At 41.8% G+C, this 22,619-nt stretch overlaps 2 protein-coding genes across 5 annotated transcripts; one reads left to right on the top strand and one right to left on the bottom strand.

Moving 5' to 3' along the window:
- Positions 1–3,573: 3,573 nt before the first annotated feature.
- Positions 3,574–7,901, bottom strand: LOC133931402 (uncharacterized). Of its 2 annotated transcripts, XM_062378275.1 has the most exons (7): positions 7,712–7,901; positions 7,240–7,330; positions 5,148–6,518; positions 4,920–4,970; positions 4,740–4,838; positions 4,490–4,648; positions 3,574–3,980 (listed from the first exon to the last, which is right to left on the bottom strand). In XM_062378275.1, the coding sequence occupies exons 1-7, from the start codon at positions 7,864–7,866 to the stop codon at positions 3,840–3,842; spliced, it is 2,067 nt and encodes a 688-aa protein (XP_062234259.1). In that variant the 5' UTR covers positions 7,867–7,901; the 3' UTR covers positions 3,574–3,839. The 2 variants fall into 2 exon arrangements, with proteins under 2 accessions (XP_062234259.1, XP_062234260.1); XM_062378276.1 differs by lacking the exon at positions 7,240–7,330 and having other exon boundaries at positions 7,712–7,847.
- A 6,362-nt stretch (positions 7,902–14,263) lies between these two features.
- Positions 14,264–17,497, top strand: LOC133930307 (uncharacterized). 3 transcript variants are annotated; one of them, XM_062376940.1, is made up of 2 exons: positions 14,264–14,561; positions 15,420–17,497. In XM_062376940.1, exon 2 carries the CDS (start codon positions 15,432–15,434, stop codon positions 17,301–17,303), a length of 1,872 nt encoding a protein of 623 aa, XP_062232924.1. In that variant the 5' UTR covers positions 14,264–14,561; positions 15,420–15,431; the 3' UTR covers positions 17,304–17,497. The 3 variants fall into 3 exon arrangements, with proteins under 3 accessions (XP_062232924.1, XP_062232925.1, XP_062232923.1); XM_062376941.1 differs by having other exon boundaries at positions 14,264–14,676; positions 15,423–17,497; XM_062376939.1 differs by having other exon boundaries at positions 14,264–14,676.
- Positions 17,498–22,619: the final 5,122 nt, after the last annotated feature.

Raw genomic sequence — 22,619 nt, 5'->3', positions numbered from 1 at the left:
CTCAGAGAATCTAGAAATGTGCATGACAAGGCCTCAATCGCAGGGCTCACAGTCAAGTTCATATCACCTTCCTGTTCATGCCCACATTGTATTTCTCCCCCATGCTAAGATGCTAGCCCTTTTCTTGGTTCTGCAATGAAATGTGTCAAATCATAAGGCCTCTTCCATTGACAGAGCTCAACTGCTGCAAGTTCTTCATTTGGTTCGTGGCCCTCAATCGTTCTCAGCCAGATTGGATTGGAGTGCAGCAGCTCGCACCATCTATTGTCGATGATAATTTTACTGATTGGTGGCACCAAGCACAACGGAGCGCAGGCAAGGACAGGCGGAAAGGTCTCAACACCTTGATCATCCTAACAGCTTGGTGGTTATGGAAACATCGCAATGATTACGTCTTCAACGACGCTACCTCAAGAGTGGAGGTCGTTCTACAAGAAATTTGCGTGGTGGCTTGCCTTTGGATCTCAGCGGGGGCGAGGGGGCTGGCGGCTCTTTGGCTCATTTAGGCTCTAGAGTTTTGCTCTTGGTCGGGTGGCGTTTGTGTGTCTGTTCTATTTTTTGGTTTTTCAGTTTTAGTTCTGTTCTGGTTTTGTTCTTTCTTTCCTGTGTTCGTTTTTGCTGTTTTTAGATGTCTTTTTCCTTCTATCTTTAATACAAAGACGCGCAGCTCTTCTACGTATTTGAGAGAAAAAAACTGACATTGACAAACAGTAAATATTACAGTTTATTGCAGTAATGCTTCAAACTTTGCTGGTCATGGAAGAAAAGTACTCCAAGACTAGTAGCCATATAGAACAGAAAGATTCAGAATGGTCCAGACCATATACAAGTACACACCAATATGAATGTGATCAGCGATTCGGCGTGGCTATTGATGCCATACAATGTCTGTTTAATGTACTGCCAATAGAAGTATGTACTCGCTGGCGAGAAATTCTATGAATCCTACCCGAAATTTCAGATAGCTTTAAACCCCAAATTTCACATCACCTTAAATACCTGATCATCTCATTTTCAGTCATGAAGTGCAATAAAACTAAACAGTTCACTTGTCTGAAACTGAATTATTCTTTGCTAAATCTGACTACTCTAAGGATTCAAACTGTATACAGAAGAGGATTATAAATTGACACCATGATCTTAGTTTGGTCCCTTATCTAGCTGAACGAATGGAGAATAAAAACCAAAGGCCAAGCACACAAGAAATGTAACGGTGACAGATATATATGTGACTCTAGAATACAATACCTCATGCCTGCCACACACCACTGGTTTTCTAGGTCTACATTATTCAAGCCAGTGGCATTCCCTTTAGATTGCATTTCATCCCTTGGTTCGGGGAAAATGCGCAGTCGCTTTCTGAAGTAAACTCACCTGTCACAACTCACAACTGGACTGCTTACTTTCCCAACTACCGTAACTGAAGGGAAAAAAATAAAAAGAATAAGTTTTAAGCTCACTTTGGAAGACGTGAATTTTGTATAAATCAGTACAACTACCGCAAGAATCCTACAGAATTCGTATGTTCCAAACAAATGCCACCGCCCAAGCTGGTAAAATAGGAAATCACTATCAAGCTGACAGAGTTCAGCTATACAACATGATCACTTGAACCAAGTCTGAGGTTTATCACTTAGAAAATTTTGGAACAGAACTACATACAACTTAGCACATTCTGAACTAGTGGAGTTGTGATTTCTTTTGCAGAAAGAGAGAATATCTTCTTTTTTCTGATCTTCCCTGTATCACCAACTCTCGGTAGAAATATAATTAGCCTGGTTGACGAGCTTAGCAAGGTTCTGAAAAAAATTCCCCTTGTGGGAAAAGAATTAAACAGAGATGAGTTCTTTCTCCGAACTTTTCACCCATTTAGAAGCACCACTCCCTACTATGGTAGCAAAATTTTCAATTGTGAGAAACTTGACATAGATATAAAAAAAAAAACTTCTGGAGACTTATCAAAGATAAAGTGCCAACAATACGCACCATAGCTCTCAAAAGTTGAAGCTACTCAACTCCTATTTCCATGCTCAAATTTTGGCCCAGTACCTATTCATACCCTTATCCCTTTCCCACCTAGCAATGCCAAATCCATATGAAAGTCACTTATCTAGTGCATATCCTGTCCATCATCCAATGCCAGCATGACTTGGTGCAACAAAAAAAAGATGAGTTCTCGTATCCATTTGTATCTTACACCCTTTTTAGATAATGGAATAAGCAGACATATCCTGGCCTCTGCATCCGAAAATTTTTATGGACCCCTAAAGAACAAACCCAAAGCATTCTGCAGCAACAGGTGGCATGAAGGGCCAGGCTAATCAATCTGATCATGTCTCACTCTTTTCTGCATAAAGCTACAAGCAAGTACCTGTCACTCTCCTTATTGAGTTGGATTCTATCTGCTGATGTGCTGAACTAAAATACAATGTAACTATTAACTATCTTAAGCCCTTGTGGGGGCATATCTTTCAACAAAAGCACATGACCAAAGATTGGGCTGCTTCACAATGTGACAACAAAGGCCATGCCATGGTCACATGAAGCGGTTATAAGCTAATGTCATGTAGCTCACTGAGCAATGAAAAGTGCCTTGTGTCCTAGAAAACTAAAGATAGATCTGCAAGAAGTTTTTAGGGGAAAAAATAGGTCAGCAAGAACAAAAAAAAAAACAGTTTCGATACTCTCTGCAAAAATATAAAAAAACGTTGTGAATCATCCCATGCGAGAGTGGATAAATATGAAACTAATGTACCACATTTTGTAGTAAGATCCTAAAAATACGACCACCTTAAATAAGTGCAATTGGTTGTGCAGAATTCTTTTTGAGTGATGACATGGGTGTCTAGATAAGACCAACCAGAATGGCAGCAAAGCATATCTGCCATAAAGTTGTGAAATTGCTGTGGGTTCCTCAAACTGTTCCTTGTCCTAAGAAAATATGTATTCTGATAACTGAATCATTATCTGTACGAATTGAACAGTATAAATTTATTTTCTCATTATGGTAAGGAAACATAGGATTGATGCAAAAGATTCTATTCAGAACAACATCATCAAAGGTAATAGGAGCAGTCCTCTCAATTCTGAATATCATATTTATTTAAGTTGGCCTACCAAGAAAAATGAAGAAGCAGGTTTCTGAAAAGAAAAATGAAGGAATACTCAAATGCTGACACCAATTAATAGAAAATAGAAATTGCTTTCATGACTAATAAGCTCCCACCGTCTGTTTACGTCATTCAATGGTGAGTAGATCAAAATTCAAATGCACAAGTAATGATATTAATGGATTAAATTTCTATCAATTGCCCGTCCACCCCCCCCCCCCCTCCCCGGAATACACAAGTCAACTAAAACAACGCATGAGAGATTATATATTCTGGCGCTTTTTTTTAGGGTAAGTATGTTTTTTTTTTTTTTTTGAGAGGGTGAGGGAAAGCATGTTGTGCTACTATTAGAAATGTATAATGCGATCTTGGCCCGTATGGGTTAGGAAGCCTAAAAGATGCAATGAATCAGCCCAACAACCAACTTGCAAAGCATACATAGGGTAGCAGGAAATATTCGATAAATTATAATTACAATTCCAATAAAAGAGAACCAGCTTTTAATTGATTATTTGTGAGTTTCTGACCATACAGCGATCGGGCAGAGTTCATATGCACAAGGATGAAGGGAACGAGATGTAATAACAAAAATTTACAGGGGTTTCCAAGAGAGACAGTCTATAATATTCACATATTGGAGTGAATTGGGTCAGCATCTATAATGTCTAACAGTTTCATGATAAATTCATGCTATTTTAGAGTTTGAACCACCCAGATTCATGTGTTCCCCTAGTCCATCTCCGAGGGTATTGCTGAAGCTTTGCATATTGGACACCAGTTCTTCTGTCTGAGCCATTCGTGAATGCACGACACATGGTACCGATGCTCACATTGCATCCTACCAATTTCTTCACCCTCAATGTACTCCTCCTGCAACATCCAGTTAGTGTCAGTCAGAAATGCAAGCGGCTGAAAATAATAACCATCCAGTTCAAGGAAATACTTGTTCATTTGAAATAGTAATGGTTTTAGTTTGGGAAAAAAAGTAATGACTAAGGAATGTCATATGTCAGAAAACAAACACACAGAGATATTTTTTTCTTTTTTTAATCGGAACATAGATAGTTTTTAGAGTGAGGGAAGACAAGAATCCTAGATACAGGCTTCAACAGCATAAGTATACTTTTCTTTCCTTTGCTTTTGTGCACCTTATGTAACTCCAATTTGTTACCACATGTTTCCCTTTCTAGTTGGCCTATGTTTTGTCATTTGTCAGGAAATGTAGACTCTTCTTTTCCGCAAAAAAAGAGGTCAAACACATTAAGCGTACCATCAAGTTGTATTGTCAATTTTTCCATTAGAAATTACATGGCAATTAACATTATTTTTCTAAAAAAAAGGATCATAGAATCGCTAGCATTCTTGAGTAAAACAAATACCTGACATATGCTGCATTTCACATCATCTACTACAATCTTGTTGACTTCTCGCTCTGAATTTCTTGCTTTATACACACTTCGGCTGACACATTTGGCGAATTGCTCTTCAGAAAGGGCAGTACTCACTGAGCCAATTTGCTCTTCTAAAGCTAGTAGTTCCTAAAAAACATAATACTAAGCAAATTTAAACCTTTTTTCCAAGTATATTAAATCTGCACAAATAATGGAGTCGACATGATGAAAGTAATACCTCATAAGACATATTGTCAATATCCAATCTCATATCTTGGTGCTGATCATTCAAGCCAAGGCCACTAAGGAGCAGATTAGTTTCCAGCACCAGCAGTTGCTGCCATTTTTTTATACAGAATATATTTCAGTGCAAGGTTGGGAAATGAGAAGAAAATGAATATCAAGGTAAAGGACTAACCTCATAAGTCAATTCATCATATTGTTCAATCCTGTCCAAAGCTAGCAACACCTACAGACAGTAAACATGGCACATATCACAATAATTATTCCTTCGTCAGACCAAGAAATTATAGCATCTAACAAAAAACAGTATCCTTAAAAATGTATTATAGTTTTGACAAATTTTATTGTAATAGGCAAAGAAAAAAATTCAAATCATGTATGTAAGAAGTTTCGGAAAAACAACCTCCGCAATTCCTTCCATGTTTATGCGCCTGTAGCCATCTCTCTTCGGAAGCAGACCATGGAACATTTGTGGAGGGCTTCCCTCAGGACGAGAACTTGTTGTATGACTACTTGAGCCTTGGCGATTAGATGAATAAATTGCATGAGGCAATTTCGCGTGAAAAGGTCTTGCTAATCTCTGTGGGGAAACATCATCCATGGAAAAATGTCCCCTTCCTACATGGCGAACCCTTGTAACAGTCTCACGCAGAGCAAATATGCCACCCTCTCTTTCACCCGGCATCCTCTCCCTGACGGGCTGAGTAGAAGATCGCCTAGTCCTTCCTGAATCTGCAGAATACTGAAAACTTCTGCTACTGGTCCTTGCTGTTTGTTGGGAAGCTGATTGTTCAGCAGCTCTAGCTCTAGGATCAGTACTTCCAGTACTGCCGGGATAAATGGCAGGTGGCTGACCTAAACTGGCTTGTCCACTCATTCCTCTTGATCTTGACGAACCTTCTCCATCAGAAGGCCTCTTTTTCGTAACTTCGACCCTCCTATTACGAACAGAATCAGATGAAGAACAACCTGAAGGCAAAACATCTGATATTGAAGTGCAACCAAGGTTTTTTAGGCCACATTTCTGCAGTCCGGTACTGGCAGTACCAGCACCGCTTGATGATTTGACACCAATGGTGGAACTTTGAGGTGCAGTACGCCGACGAACAAAAGTGGAAGCAACTTGAGATCTGCCTGAATTCAATTCTTCTTTATCCTTCTGCCTACGTGGCTTAGTACTCAATGAAGTATTTCTGACTATGGAATCAACTGTATGTGCAGAAATCCCTGAAGAAACAGAAGGGTCTAAAACTTCAAGATCAGGTTCTTCTGGGAGACCTCCTTCTGTAATTGTTGAGGATGATGAACCCTCTGATGCATTCTGCCGAGTATAGGGATGCCCATCCTCATAAACAACAGCTTTCTTGCCACTCTGCAGATGTCTGACCTCAGCTCTTCTGTTACTGCCTTCAGAACTGTGTACCTCTGCCAAAAGCTTTTGCTTTTCCTCATAATATTTTCTAACAGGACCTTTTGAGGAGCTTGAAGAGGAGGCCTTAGAGCCTGGTGATTGAAACGGCTCATGTAAATGTCTTGGCTTCCCTTTATTGTCAGCCCATCTGGCTTTCATAGTATTGAGATTTGTAGTCTTCCCCGGCTTATTGCTGTACTGGCTTGGCCTCTCCTCATCGCTTTGATTTCTCAAGGAGATGCCAGATCCTCGTCTAAGAAACCCAACTGGGTTGGTGGATCTACCGGAAGCTTCCTCCATACCAAAATGCAGCACAAAAACACAGAGGTGGATATCTTCTCCAGAAATTCTTTTGCTAGAATTCTGCAACCCAAATTTGATAAAGGTTAGCGACAAACAACTCCTGGAGAACTAATGTTGCTAAAAAAAGGAACAAGATAACCCATATACACACGAAGCATGACGCAGTTCAGAAAAGCAAAGGTAGAGAAGGTAATGTTACCAATCTCCAACAACAGCACCAAACAATCAACTTAGGACCTAGTGTTAGTTAAGAACAATCACCGCTGCTCCATGAGAGTTGTATATGTACCTTTATTTACCTTTGCAACATCATAGGATAACAGGGTCAGTTATCTTCGACCACGATCACATTTCACATTTCTTCTTCGCCTTTAAAGCTAAAAAAGTCAAACGCATCCTAAGTTTTTCTGACTGCAAAAGGGACAGGGAAGGTCTCCTATGTGCTATACTGCTCTTGTCTCGCTTGTTATCTCCAACAAATTGAAATTACCACATCAAAGGCACATCATGATCAAGAACCTCATAAAAATTGTAATAGTTAGATAGTTAGATTGTGATGCAATATAGGCAGAACGAAAGGCATTCTTGAGACCATATACTGCATGAACCACTGGGGTCATCGAGCACGTGGAGGCAGCGTTCATCTATCTAGCATCGAGTACTAAGCGATTTCTTTCGAATTCTTAAAAGAATCTTTAGCCTGGCAATAAGTCTGTACCAACGGAAAGAAGTTTGCAAATACCAAACACGTAGCATAAGGATAAATATATGACACTCTCACATTTCTTATCCTCCATCGAAGAATGAATGATGTGGCTTTGAATAATTTCAACAGAGCCCCGCCCACAAAATTCCATTTCGCAATTCCACAACTGAACTCATAAATATAAATATCATAACCAGATTTCTGGAGAGAAAATCTCCCTACATTCCTACATAAACTAAACAGGTGCACCAAACCGGGGGGATAAAGAGAGAAAAAAAAACACAACTGAGTACACTAATCCAAGGTCCTAAAAAGCCATGCCAAAGAGCAGAACAGCAGCAGCCAAATCCAGGCCTAACCTTCGAATCAAATCAACACATATTCACAGTTCATTTGGGAAAGAAATGACAGGCATTTTCAACCTTTTGACCCCCAAAATCCCCAAATCAAGCATACCAAACAAAGAAACGATCAAATGATTACAACTTCTAAGGTTCCTTCCTCCCACATCTAATCAAAGGCACCCTGCATCCCACCCATGCCGTACCTCCTTGGAAGCGAAGGCGGCGGCGCCTCCCTGTTTCCTTTTCCTTTCCTCTCCTCGCGAAAATGGAAGCCGGGGAAGACGGCGGCGCCTCCCTGATTCCTTTTCCTTTCCTCTCCTCGCGAAAATGGGAGCCGGGGAAGACGGCGAGCGAACATAGGGACGATTTGGGCAGATCCGAGGCGGATTTATTTAGCGGTCGGCTGCGCGGAGGAAGACGCGTGACCCGGCTGACGGGTTAACGGAGCTCCGTCTCTCCCACGTGGCGGCGCTGACTGGGCACACCACGCACGCGTCGTCGTCGTGGACTGCGGCGCCTGTGACTCGGGCGGGCTAGATCCACGTCGTTGGGACTGCCCTAAGATTCGTGCGGGATGAGCTGATTGTCGTTCAGGCGCCGTTGCTTCCTCTGAAGAAACGAAATAGCAGCCGGCGCTCTGAACAAGGTTTCCTTGGTGGCTTATCCATTTGAACCTTTTCATTTCAGCATGATATTTCATCCAGTTCTGAAGTAAAAAAGAAAAGGTATAACTGTTTAAGGACAATATTGATTTTTTTTAATCTTTTTTCTTGGTTTAAAAATAGAGAACAAGATTGTTTTTTATTTTATTTTTTTGAAAAATGACTGTAGCTTTCTATGCCCATCCATCATTTCCAGTCTTTTTGCAGGTCCTTACATCCATCCATCATTATCCATGGATCAAATTTAGGAGAAAATATAATGCTTTCATTTTGAAAAGATATCGGCCATTTGGAACTTGCCTTGCATTAACCCAAAACCCTGCTCCAAATTCAGAGAGATGCTTCAAAATTCTCTTGAGCGAATCAATAGCATAGAAACTGCTCAAAACTACTCTGTCTAAGTTTAGACCATAGAAATTTTGTAGGAAAATTTAGAGAACAAGGCGAGTATTTACTTTACAAAACATATGTTTCCTAACTTGAAATCCTTGCATATATATAACATCAACCTATATATTGGCTTTGTACATCTTCGGATATAGTAGCTATGATAATTTTATTTTATTATCTAGACAACATCAAACTACGGATTTCTTGATCAGGTACTTAATGTTGTTGTTCCGGTACTTTTTGGTGTGAGGGATTATTTCCTGATGATCAGTTGATTTAGGTGCCTAATCCACCTCACTGTTCAATGGAGATGGGATGTGTATCCTGTAATTCTTGGGTAGAAAGACAAGTAGGTAGGAGTTAACACGAGATCGAGATGAGTTGCTACTTCTTTCTCAAATCAAACAGATTGCTTGAGTTTTTTTCCAAAAAAACAGATGGCTTGTGTAAACTCCTAAATCATGCCTTAATCATCTTTCCTCTAATCTAGACTGTGGTAAACAGTGGCTGTCAGAACAAAAGATGTACAGGATCTGTGGTACCAATGCTTGGTTATGTCTACTTCAGGAGAGCTTTTTTTAATGGCTGCTGCTCCAGTGATGTGAGAACTCAACTCTTTTCCTTTCCATTTTTTTGACTAAGCAAGAGGAATTGTAGCAAGCACCAACCACCAACCGCAAATATTCCAAAAAGAAACTACCAACTGCAAAGTGGTGCTTAAACACTGGGGTCATTTCGACTAAAACTTTTCAGCTGTTGGAATGACCGGGTAACACATTGGCTTCTTAATTACCCCAAACAAATTGTAGGACTAAGATAGCCGACTACAGGGGTAAATATGCATCTTACAAATTTTTTGTGAAATAGATGACATCTCCGTGTTCACATAACGCTCCTCAAAAACACACAAGCGAAAGCTAAATAGAGAGAAAGTTCAAAATGAAGGTTTTGAGCTAACATGACTTCACGAAAGAATATAAACCCTAGATTTCATTTAAGATCATTCCATATGTCTTGACACTTGAAAGCTCTCAACTTTAAAAAAAACTAAAAAAATGATCACCAAACAAAAAAAACTCTCAGGTTGATGATCTAGATGTAAGGTAACTCAAGAGATTCTCATATACATGAGTATGTGAATTTTATAAATTTAGCAATAGGAAGAACAACATCCTAAGGTGAAAGGATTGTAGTTCAAAGGTAAAAACGAAAATCAACACGAAAATAGAAAAACTTGCAAAGAAGGCAAGAGAACCAAAAGGAGTAGACTAGAAGGAGATGAGCACGAGCATATACAAGAAAATAATCTTTATTAAGCACAGAGGTTAGCCCTATTTTCGATATATTACAAAGTTGTTTCTTAAAAAACACTCTAATTTATTACAAAGACTAAATTTATTCTCTCCTTTCCTCAAAAATCTATCACCAGGCTCTCAAACGGCTGACTCAAGACTCTCACAGTTCTACCCCTCTATTTATAAGCCTAGAGAGGTGTTTTGGCTCTTAAGTTTCCTTATTCCTAAAATACCCCTCACCGGTAATGCACTCATACCTATCACCGGGATATTTTAGTTCATTTTTCGTTCCATCCATCGAGGCCATGACTTTTTCATAACTTAGATTTACCTCAACACAAGCTTCATGATGATACCATGTGACCCTCCTGTCCTCCCATGGTTTTGTGGCAAACCGCGAAACCCTAGCACGCTTCTCAAAGCGTGACTAGCCGTCACTTGTTTTGCCTCAAGCAAGCGCTCTGATGTTGATACATGTATTCCGTCTTGCGATCTTGACCACCGGCAAGTCTCTTCTACTCCCGATACCTCGGGTCACCTTATCACTTGTACCGAATCCTCTTTGCTTGACTTTGTCAACACGTCGTTTTCATCCTTCTCCATGCATGCTTTGCTTGACCTCCACGTGTACCATCAGGATCACTCTTTACTCCGCCCGATCTCTTTGATCGTCCAGTACCAAGTCTCCAGTTTGACCCCGATCATCTCACTGTTGACCGACAAGTCGCATCCATAACCTATACACCATGAGACAAACAAACATGTTTCTCCATACTCCAAAATATATACAGGTTAGCACAAACCAAAAATCCACAGTTTAGAACTCATTTTGTAGAAAACGTGAGCACCGGATGTTTTGGTGTGTTCTATTTCTGAACACCGAATCATTTGCTGTGCTCAGATCCATTTTGCACAAAAAAAAAATGCTCTCTGCAAGAAAAGGTCTGGCGCAATCTTTCAGTGTTAACCATTTTATCACTGGAACGTCTGATGAGTTCAACTCCACTTAATCAATGATTGACAACTACTCTGCAAGAATTAGTCCAGCGCTCTTTTGAACTCATCACCGGATCATCCGGTGATCTCTTCAAATTTGGCGCCAAAATTTCTTCTTGCAGGAAATGCTTCGGTGAGCACAGTGCTCTTATACCAGACTATCCGGTGTATTGATCATATTTCTCCTCAGAGATAAAATGCTTCGACGTCAGCTTCAGCACAACACCGGATCATTCGGTGCTTTTAACTCCATTTTGGCTTCTTCACAAAAATGCTCTGACGCCTGCTCCTTTAGAACACTAAACTATCCGGTAAATACAAATTTCCTGACACCGAATTATTCGGTGATCATTCTTTTCCTGGATTCACGCCAACTCCATTGTACTCTCCCACAATGGTTAGCCATAAGTAAAATCACACATAAACACACTTGTGCCAATCAAAATCAACTCAAATCAACCGTTATCAATAACTCATCACAAGCAAGCCAATATACATATATCCACTCTCACAAATCGATAGAGTTAAGTTGGTGTAAAGAAGGGTTAGGTTGGGTTGAGAATGAACTTGTGTGATCATGAGTTGCTATTGCAGTTGTAAATTAGAACGAAATAAAATGATAAAAAATAAACCTGGAGTAGGTAGCTCATGAATAAATAAATAAATAGCGGAACAAGTCCCTCGCAAAATAAATAAATAAAATAGCAGAACAAGTCCCTCACAAAATAAATAAATAAAATAGCGGGACAAGTGTAAGACCAGATCAGCAACGCAACGCAAACGTGTTCTTCTCAATTCTTTAAGAAAAATTCCATCTCAAGGAACATAATCCGCTTTGTAACGGGCCAAACAGAAAGCTCCATGTCTGCAGTACGCGTGTGCTCTTGTTTATTTCTGCAGCGTGTATGTATACATATACGTGTTAACCAAAAATAGGAGACAAGGAAAAGTGGACAACTAATGGCGGGCCAAATAAACCCAGTGGCGGATGATGGCATGCACAATGTTGTGCATAGTGGTTACATGTGGACACCGGTGTCCATTTTTTTCCAAATCGGATACTCTATATCTGAGTCGTATTCTGACACTTATGTTAGATTATGAGTTGTATTTTATGTGTTTAATTTTTTTTCTAAATTGGATATTTGAATCCAAGTTATTCTTACATCCGTGTCCGTATCTAGGTAACACTGTTACATAAACTTTGTTTGTAATACTGTCTCTCTCTCTCAATTCTCAATTCATTTTTGCTTGCAACAGCTCCTAACAAGTGTTTATTTATATTGCTAGCTTCATGTTCATTCTATGGACGTGTTTTGTACTGAATTTCTGTAAATGCCAATATAAAGAAGAGGTTCTCTTTCGATATGCCCTAATTCCTCTCAAAGAATCTAGAATGATTTTGTTTCAGCTTTTGTTCGAATTCTGCAATCCTCTTCTGGGGCCAAGCTATCTGCTTCTTTGCCTCCGTCTTTGTCATATCCTGTGCCTTTTGCGCATTTTGGTTGTGCCTTCCTTTGATCAAAGTGAGCATCTAGTGCTTAGTTCTTTGCCTTTGGCCACCATTGCTTCTCAAAGGGGCAATCAGCTTTTGCAATTGGTTTGGATCCCTTCCTTTCCTGCCAGATAAGTCTTTAGAACTTGCACGCTACAATTTTAGTATTTCAGGTTCACATTGATCTCCGAGTTTTTTTAAAAAAAATTGGATCTCAAAACAAATTCTTTAAAAAAATTGAGGCATTTTTACATGTCATCGCCGATTGCAAATCAACGGGAAAACGTTTTACCGAATCTACAGGTTTAGCAGAGAAACAAATAGTTCGTTCTGAACATTTGATCATGCAAAGTGGATGGCGCCGTTGGAGGGCGGTGATTTAGGCCACTAGATGGGCATGATGAATTATGAGTATGTCATCACCTGCCGTCCGTTAGTATGAGGCCAATTATATAGTGGCATCTGTATACTTAACTGAACTAACAGGCTATTAGCTATTGCTGTGTTTCCTATGGCAAGCGGGTCCTGGAACTCAAACCACCAAGCTTTAGCCAGCAGAAATGAGTCCGATTTCAGACTATGATTGCTGAAATGGTGTTGGCAGACAGGCACACTGCGATGTGAGCTCGAACATGGAAAGAAATCAGCCGGATTACGGGATCCTGTCAGGAGACCAGATTCCCAGTCCTGTAGCGTAAATCATGTACAGGCTTCATCTATAATCACTACCTGTATCAAATTTAAAGCTAAGTTGCTAGCCTGTGTCTTTGAACACGGAAGGACAGAGAGCCATGGCTGTGCCGAGTGAGATCAACGCATGTGCTGGCCACCGAACTGTGTCCTTGCAGTAATTGTGTTTGCGCCACAGGCTATCATGCTGCGATGCACGCATGACAGCGTATGACGCCGGCGTAAACCATGCGTGCTCTGTCGGCACAGAGCACGGCGTATCCGGCCATGGCCCCAGGGCAGCGGATCGATGGAGCAGTCGTACTTGCCGTTCGGTACGAGCCCAGCCACCCGATCGAGTGCAACTTTCTGCGCACTTCTCTTCCGCCAGGTCGAAAGCATACGTGTACAGCTCGCAGGGCGGAGGATGGAACGAGCACCGCATCCAACCATGGTTGGTTGGAGTCGACGGGAGTGTGTGGTTGTGATCCGGTTGTGATTGCTTGGCGTCCTGAAATCAGAAGCGGTTTGGCTTGGCTCGCCGTGCTGGACGCGCAGGCGGGGGCACGCGGGGAGACGTGCACGGGACGCGCAAGCGCCGAGCCCGCCGTTGAGCCGGCCGGGCGCAACGGCAGCGTCGATGATGATGCGTGCCCGGCTGCTCGGCGCCCGCGAGTCTGCGACGCAAGGGCGGGAGGAAACGTCGCCCCGCGCGACACACGGACACGGAGCGGTCGGTGAATCGTTTGCCGGCCACTGGGCGCGGGGCTTGGCAGAAATAGCCCATAGCCCACGGGTGGCGGAGGAAACGCCACCGGTGGTGGAGCTCAACCAGGCCGGCCCAAACTACCCGTGTTGAGCCCCAGAGCTGAAAAATTATGCGATGGCATTTTTATTTGGAAGAGGTCAAGGGGTTAATCTCCTGTCCGGTTGATCTCCACAAGAGACAAAGTTTGTGCAACCAAGTTTTGGCAGTTTGCTGATTTTTTTTTAAAAAAAGTAAAGTTTGCTTGATCAAATTTGTCTGCTACTTTGATCCTTGGATCATCACATTTTTATTCGGATAGTGTCATGCCGACGTTTTCACCACTTTCGTTTTCCTCGGCTCTCTGTTTTCCCCTTCTTCTACCCAACGCTGGTCAACTTGTGGGCGCACATGTCACATCACGTCTCGTTGGTATAGATACTAGAAGTTATACTTTTATTATCTAAGAAAATTTGGCCACACAACTTTTGGTCACAGATATTTAGCTAGGTTCTTTGTTTTTCTCTTTTATTATGTGGAAGAGGCGCAGTCACTTAACACTAGAATCACCCTAGGAATGAGGATCGGAGGTGTAAAAATAGCCAAACGGAGAGCAACCGTGAGAGGATGGATGTTTCACCAGGTGTCAACTATTGACCTTGCAATTCTAACTATTTGACAAGTTCTATTTGGAAACATGGGGCTCTTCCATTGCCCGGCTTTTTCTCATCGTGTTGCCCTCGTCCTCTCTCCTCCTTTCCCCTTAGTCACGCCATTTTTGGCCATTTCAAGCTTACAAAGGTACGACCGTTTCTCCACTCCTCTTGGTTTTGAGACACGCAAACAAGACTATGATATATTGATGCCTGTGGCTGTGGTTGTGAAGCAACCATGAACTGATCTCACTGGGTTCGAGGTATGTTGATGTTCTTGTTCTTTTCAAAGGGATTTGCTCGTATAGACCTCAAGTTCCATGGCAAATCATGATTTACATTTGATGCGTTATCTTGCTATGTGGCTCCAAGAAGCATTAGAACCATCCAATTCTTTTCTTTTTATCCTCATTTCACTTGAGTCTCTGCAGCCATTCTTCTGATAGAATCGATACAATTCCCCTGCATATTTATCATGATGGAGAAAAGTATCACAAGACCTCTGCAAAAATGAAAAAAAAAAATCCATTTGAACTTAGGTTCATCTGCAAAAACTCGAAAAGCACTCGTTGATTTTGGTTGATCTATACTTGTAACAAGTTCCTTTGTTTGGATCACAAGTGAAATGTTACAGCACCCAAACAAATGAGATAACAGAATATTGTACTCTACATGCGCAATAGATATTTGGATGGAAATGTTTTGACAATGTTGGAGTACAAATGGACATGAAACCAGGAGAGTAGTTTTTTCTTTTAATAGAAAAGATCAATGGCTCCACAACGTGCCAGGAGCGTCTGTCACAGAGCACAAGAAAACATAGATCAGTGGCATGCATGTTGTAAAACAACATCTCAAGGTCAAGTATATACAAATCGGAGCTGAGAAAACAAAAAATCTCCCAAAACACAGCTCATGATGCCTTGGGCTGACAGGCAAAATACGTGTTAGCATGTAAGCTCCTGCAAAATTTCCATTTGGTAAATCTCTCTGCTTTGTTCTGCAGTAGAAGCAGCCCATGGCCACCCGGCCGTCGCCGCGGTCGAGCGACGGTACGCGCCCAAGAAGCAAGAGCGGGAGCGGTAGGCCCCCGTCGAGCCCGCGCAGCTCCGACTCGTCACGCCAGACCACCGGCCGCTCATCCGCGGCGTCCGACAAACCGATGCCGTCCTTCCTCCGCCCCACCGTGAGCTCGTCCCTGCACAGCTCCTCCTCATCGTCCTCATTGTCGTCATACTCCTCCTCCTCCAAGGGACCCGCCGCCACGGCGAGGCGGTCCGCCGACAAGGCCCCGGCGCAGCCACTGGGCGCGCCGCGGCCGATCACGCCCAAGGACACGACTAAGGCCAAGGCGCCGGCGGTGAAGTCCACGTCGCGGTGGTCCTCTGTGTTACCGAGGCAGCTGGTGCAGAAAGCGTCCAATGCCATCAAAGCCAGCAGCAAGTCCCGCGGCAAGAAGATCAAGGAGGTGGCGAGCTCTGGCACCGCCGCTTCGGCGTCCGGCAAGGAGGGAGCCGGTGCTTCCGCCGAGGCCAAGGGCGAGACGGCGAGAGCCCAGCCCGTCGACGAGCAGCACCAGCAGCCTGAGACAACTGCCGAGTCGCCTCCTGCAGTGCAAGAAGAGGAGGCTGCTCTGGAGCCCAAAGCTGAGGAAAACGAACAGCACGTGGCGACGTCGCAGGAGGTTGTCAGTATTGACATCACGACCGTGGAGGAGAGAGATCAAGTGGACAAGGTTAGTGCAGAACAGCCGAAGGAAGAAGCAGAGAAGGAGGAGGCCGCCGAGGAGGAGAAGATCGTACCGGAGGAGGCTGAACCAATGGAGGAGAGAGATCAAGTGGAGAAGGTTAGTGCAGAACAGCCGAAGGAAGAAGCAGAGAAGGAGGAGGCCGCCGAGGAGGAGAAGATCGTACCGGAGGAGGCTGAACCAGTGGAGGAGAGAGATCAAGTGGAGAAGATTAGTGCAGAACAGCCGAAGGAAGAAGCAGAGAAGGAGGAGGCCGCCGAGGAGGAGAAGATCATACAGGAGGAGGCTGAACCAGTGAAGGTCGAGACGCCGGAGCCGAAGCTGCAAGAAGAGACGCCGCAAAGTTGTGCGGTTGCGGAGACAGAGGGCCAGCAGAACACAGAAGATGAGTCACCGGCCGTCGTTCTAGAAGAAGCGGCGAAGGAGGCAGCAATTCCGGGAGGAGAACATGAATCGGCCACAAGCACGGTGGAAGAGACTGTGGTCGAGGAGACCAAGGCCGAGGAGAGGCAACAAGAAGAGGCTCCGAAACTCGAAGAGACCATGGAGAACTCTGAAACGAGCGTGATCTCTAAAGAACCGAAGGAAGAAACCAGTGTGATCTCTGAAGAACCAAAGGAAGAAACGAGCGTCATCTCTGAAGAACCAAAGGAATATCCTACGCCTATCGAGAAGCAAGAGGAGGTTGCCGAGGAGGCAAAGATAGCTGTGGGATCGAGCGCGTCAGCTCCAACAACGCCGCAGAAAGAAGCTCTCGAGGACGTGGAGACAGTGCCTAAACAGGTGAGTGCTTCGGAGCCCGTAACGCCGATTACAGAAGCCATTAGCAAGGACAAGGCGGTGATCGAGACGCTGCTGAGCGCATCAGCACCAGCGACGCCGGCGATTGCAGTCGACAAGGGCGGGGCGTCAAAGCAGACGACGGTCCCCGAGGAGTCGAAGCTAACGTTCAAGGGGAGCAAGGTGAAGACGGCCATGGAGAAGCGGTCGGACGAGGAGCAGCCCAAGAAGAAGGAGGTGGCGCGGAGTAACGACGTGATCGAGGAGGCCAAGAGCAAGCTGCTGGAGAAGAAGAAGAGCAAGGTGAAGGCGCTGGTGGGGGCCTTCGAGACCGTCATGGACAGCCCGGGCAAGTCAAGCTGATTGATTTGGAGGGAAGGTTGAGTTGTGATATGTGGTTTGACTTGTGTGGTGTTTGATATTGGATGGTGAGGTATTCCGGTTTGTTGCTTTCTAGTTTGTTGATCATTGATTCTTGTGATTATCACTTAAACAAACGAAGATGTTATTGCTGATTTGTTTATTTCATCATTTACCTGTTGTTTATGTGGAGATAATAGCAGTATTTTCTTGGATTCGATTGCTGCAATACACGGTTTCTTCTTACACAATTGACAAGTATCATGCATGTGAATCTAGTACGATTGCCCCGGTTACTGGGTATGCTTGAAAATACAATTGTATTCGCTATCTGAAAAGCTGTATATCACTCGAGTACTTCATCTCCTTCCATCACCCGCTTTTCACCCGATCTGTGCTGAGATTCATGTTGAGGTGGGTCTTCTCCAACTCTAGCGAGACTCCAACAAAACTACAGTGAGATTAGAGTTACGAAGTAGGATTCAAGGATTAGGGTTGAGGGAGAGGGCTTCTCTGGTGAGGACCCTCTAATCTTTGGGCAAAGAGGGATAGCTAGGGAGGTAGGCTGGCTCGATGATAGCAATGGTTCAGGAGGGGTGGCAATGTGGCAAGGCCGCCGCTAACTGGGGTGGTGGAGGATGGACGGTGGATAGTAGGGATGAGGTGAGGGTGTCAAATTGAGAGAGGTTAGCATGATAGTAAACTGCGATCATAGATTTGGCAAGGGATGCCATCGGAGACAGAAGGAGGAGGGTTGGGCAAGCAAGGAGGAAGATGATCTAAAGGAGAAAGAAAGGTGAAGAGGTAAAAGAAAGCCTTGCCTATTGTATCTTGATCCAACAGCCACAAAAATTCAAGTGCCAAGGGGTCCTAAAACACCCGAGATGTATATAGATGGCCCCACTATACAACTCTAACATTTAGACGTAATAATTTGTCGTGTGTTTCTTTTATAAGGCAACCTCTTCTACTAGTTGTACAGTGATATCATGGACCAATATGGAGGCCTAGGTAACTAATCCTCGTTATGGAGGCTCAGATAGCTCATACTGTCATACATACATATTTGGTTTAATACATAGTACCAGTCATCTTAAGGTTTCATATCTTAAAGATACTCTGTCTAATCTAAATTATAAAGGAGCCAGTGTGTTTGATGTTGTATTTCTTGACGTTGTATTTCACAAACACTTAATGGAACCGCTCATATTTGTTTAATCAAACCGCTCATATTTGTTTGATGGTCCGCCATCAAATCCAATATAAGGGCTTACAGTCTCCTGATGATCCATCCCTCCTCTCACGCTCTCCTTTCCAATTTACATTCAACGCATACGAAAATGATCATCGCTGAAGCCAGTATGCAAATTAAAAGGGAACTAGCAAGACATCTCACGCTAATAACATAACTAGTCTCGCCATAATTTTAATTATTCTTTTTTCATTTAAACCTCAATTTTAATTATTATTTATTTTATTTTATTTGGACTCTTTATTTAGATATTTTTCTTTTCAACTTGTATAAAAATCAAACTGTTATTTTTTTCATAATTTTTAATTCCGAATTTAGCTATTTATTAATTGTATTTGATATGGAATCTTTGATTTAACCTAGACCGTTAAATGTTCATAATAATAAGTGATCTAGATTTTTTTTTTCTTTTTCCGATTAGAAGATACATGAACAATATAAAATTTGTGAAAATTTTAAATCTCACTTCATCTCCTCCTAGATCTCTAATGTTCTCTTCAGCTATCTCACTACTCCTGTGAAGAATGAGAGTGCCAGGGAAGACATCCCAACTTTACCCCTAAGAAGATGAGAATCCTGGCACCCAGTCAGGTTGGCTGAGACCTTGCTCTCCCAACCGTTGCACCAGTGAGAGGTTCCCGCTATCTCACTGCTATGATACTTACTATTTGTGCAAACGCTCGCAGTTGGAAAATCTTTGACTTGACCAATCACGTATGAACATACATGTGGTATACCATAGCAGGAGTGCGGACTTGCTTATTTGCATGGATGGTTCTTTCTCATCATTGGATTCCAATTTCCGGATGAATGCTCGGTTGATGGAGTTGCGTACTACCGAAACGGATGAGGCAAGACGTGAAACCGAAGGAGTCCAATTGCTATGTCGAACTTAATTTGCATGTAGATGTGTGCCGATTAATTGGAACGGTTTATTATGGAAATTATCTGTGATAATTTCTCTATAAATAGTGTCTTCCAGCGGGGAGCTCGATTCAAATAAAAAGGCTCGTTGTGTTCGAACAGTAGAGCTCAAAAGCGATCGCAGATTTTGAAAACAGAGGGACAATGTTTTATTTTTGAATTTCTAGGATGAGCCATCTAAGGTAAGGGTATCTCATCCGTAGCTATCAAAGATGCTTATGGTTCTAGTCATATAGATCATCGAATTAGCTAATATTTGTGACCAATATTAATTTAATTATGTAGATTCACATGATTTTAGTATTATATTTCAAAAATATAGCTGAATTTGATGTTTTTTAGCCTCTATGAGGTTTTATTCTGAATGAGGATTTTTTGAATAGATCTATATCTAGATAGGGAGAGAAAGTAATGAATCCACATATTTTGAGTTATAAATTTGCGCCAATGTAAATTCAATTGCGTAGACATATTATAATCATAAAAAGTTTATTTTCCCCTTTTTTTAAAAAATCTTTTTATTATAATTTTTTAATTAATTAATCTAATTTTATGGTTGAAATTAAAGATGGACAAAGAATGCATGTACGATGCGCTAAGATATGGAGAAATATACATCAAAAGACTCTCTGTTTTTATTGAACCCGTCGAGAAGAACGTTTTGACTAAGAATACAAAAGAAATATATTGTTCATGTTCTGACTGCAAGAACAAAAAATTATGGGACAAATTAAGCATAATCAAATCACACTTGATCTTGAGAGGTTTTGTCAAGGATTAAACATGTTGATCCAATCATCTTCAGCCACCCGCAATCACAATCGCCAGCATCACAACAGCCCCCGCGCCTGGCATCTCTGCCTCAGGCACCTCCTCCCCAGCGTCGAAGCCTCTTCGCCTCAGGCACATTCACCTCATGCCCAGTATCTCCGCCTCAACCATCTTTGCATCATTCTTCACCATCTACGACTTCGGCACCTCCACCTCCAACGTCTACGACTCCAATATCTCTGCCTCCAGCGTCTGCGCCTCCACCACCTTCACCTGAGCATCGGAGAGTCCCTATCATGGTTACGCTATACAAAAATACTCTAACATCTCTGTGAAAAGGTAGCTTCTGTCCTCAAAAGCAAAGACATCATCCGCTCAGGAATCTCCAGGGAAGGACGATCTTGCGAAAGAGACTAACAAAATATTAAGTACTACTTAGTTGGATTTCTTGTCTACACCGGATGTTCTTAAGAAATATGATAATGGCAAGCTATTTCTGCCATTGTTTCAACTCCAAGAAGGTATATGGGAGATGAGGAGATTTCACGAATAGTACATGAGGGCATGTCGAGCGGGGTTCTCTATAATCACTGATTATATTCCCTCTAACATTTTTCTAAGTGGAGACTCCTATCTCATGGTGAATTTTAGGCCATGCACGCTTTGTTCCGTCACGACAAACTTGACATCAATCTTATAAGCGTGTGGTGTCTATAACTATACACAATCTACCCCTATGTTCATATATCTACCAATGTATGCTATAAAAGCTAATGACTAGTGACTTGTTTTATAGGATGCAATTTTCCAATCAGATTCATTAATCCGCAACGAATTTTCTAGCCCAATTTAATCGTGAAGTCGAGGACTGATGACCCCCAAATTAAGGGAAAAAGTAACAAGAATAAAGCAAAGGTCATAAGAGAAATGATCAAATCATGTAAACTTAAAATGTCAACGTACATAGGAAAGGCTATGCTAGAAAAACAAGATAAGGACTACATCATGCCTCCCTACAACTTTAAGTAAGCGTAATATGTCAAAAACCTAACATAAGTATTCATTTAGTGACCACTTTATTTGTATAATGCAGATATCGAAGTCGAGTAGACTCGTGATACTTGACTCAGTCGATCTCCCCCAGAAATGCTACCAAGATCTCATCGATGTTATACAGAACTAAAAAAAATCTCCATACATAAAATTCTTATAAATCATTTATTAATTGATAATTACTTATTGACATTCGAATATAGCTTATAAGTGGTACATAAAGAAAGGTGAGATACACGATATGATTAAGCTGGATGCGATGACGGTTCGTACACACTTTCTGGTAATAACACATTTCTAATGCTTATATCTCACTATTTATGATGAAGAGTCTTATTGAACTAACGAATATGTTGCGTTTTTATTCGAAGTGGCATAAGCAAGGTTTCGATACCATTCTTTGTGGATACTATGTTTGCTAGTTTCTTTTGGTAAAGAGATGGTACACAACGAACCCCAAGGACGTAAGTCATCATTGCGCTTAAACATTCTTATTTGGTTATGTTTTTATTTTATGCACGGATGATCGAACGTACCCACACCTCTCAAAGACGAAAATATCTAAAACGTCCAACGTGACATGTGCCGGTTCATCATGCACGAAGTCATCCACAAGAGTGGCAGATTCTTCAATCTCGGAGGCGAATTGGCTAGCCATCCGAGGCTTTGTGAGTGGGAGAGGAATGACTTTTAGCAATTTTGGCTTGTGATGTAAATTGTGATAATATATGTACTTGTGAATGCTATTGTACTTGTGTTGAATATTGTATTTATGTTCATTCAAATGTTGTTGAAATATGTCTTGAAAATGTGTTAAAATCTAGAGGGAATAAAATATATGCTCATTATTTTCTTAATGAAATATATTTTCATAGACGGTTTCTTAAAAAAACTATATGTGAAAATCTATCTATCTGCATACGGACGCTAAAGTGCGTCACGTGTAAAAATAATTTCCACATATGGTTCATTAAGAATGTGAAAACTATTTTCACAGACGATCTATTTTGTCCCTGTGGAAATTGTTCATTTTCACAGGCCTTCTACTACAAACGGTTACGCTAAACACCTATAAAAACAGGTTACAGACCGCCTTTAAAAATAGTTTCTATAGTAGTGAATATATATGCATTTGTTACCCAGTTAGCCTTTGTTACTGACTCGAATGCATTAGATAGAAAATGAGTAAATTTCATAAAACTACATTAAAATTGGAAAAAACTATCGCAAAACTACGCTTTTTGAAATTAGTTTCACAAAACTGCACTTTTATCAATAGTGTTTTTCACAAAACTACACTACTATTTTCATGCCATATC

The sequence above is a fragment of the Phragmites australis genome, chromosome 10 (genome assembly GCF_958298935.1).
Source record: "Phragmites australis chromosome 10, lpPhrAust1.1, whole genome shotgun sequence".
NCBI lineage: Eukaryota > Viridiplantae > Streptophyta > Magnoliopsida > Poales > Poaceae > Phragmites > Phragmites australis.
Note: the sequence above shows the minus strand (reverse complement) of the source record. Positions and strands in the feature narration are given on the sequence as shown.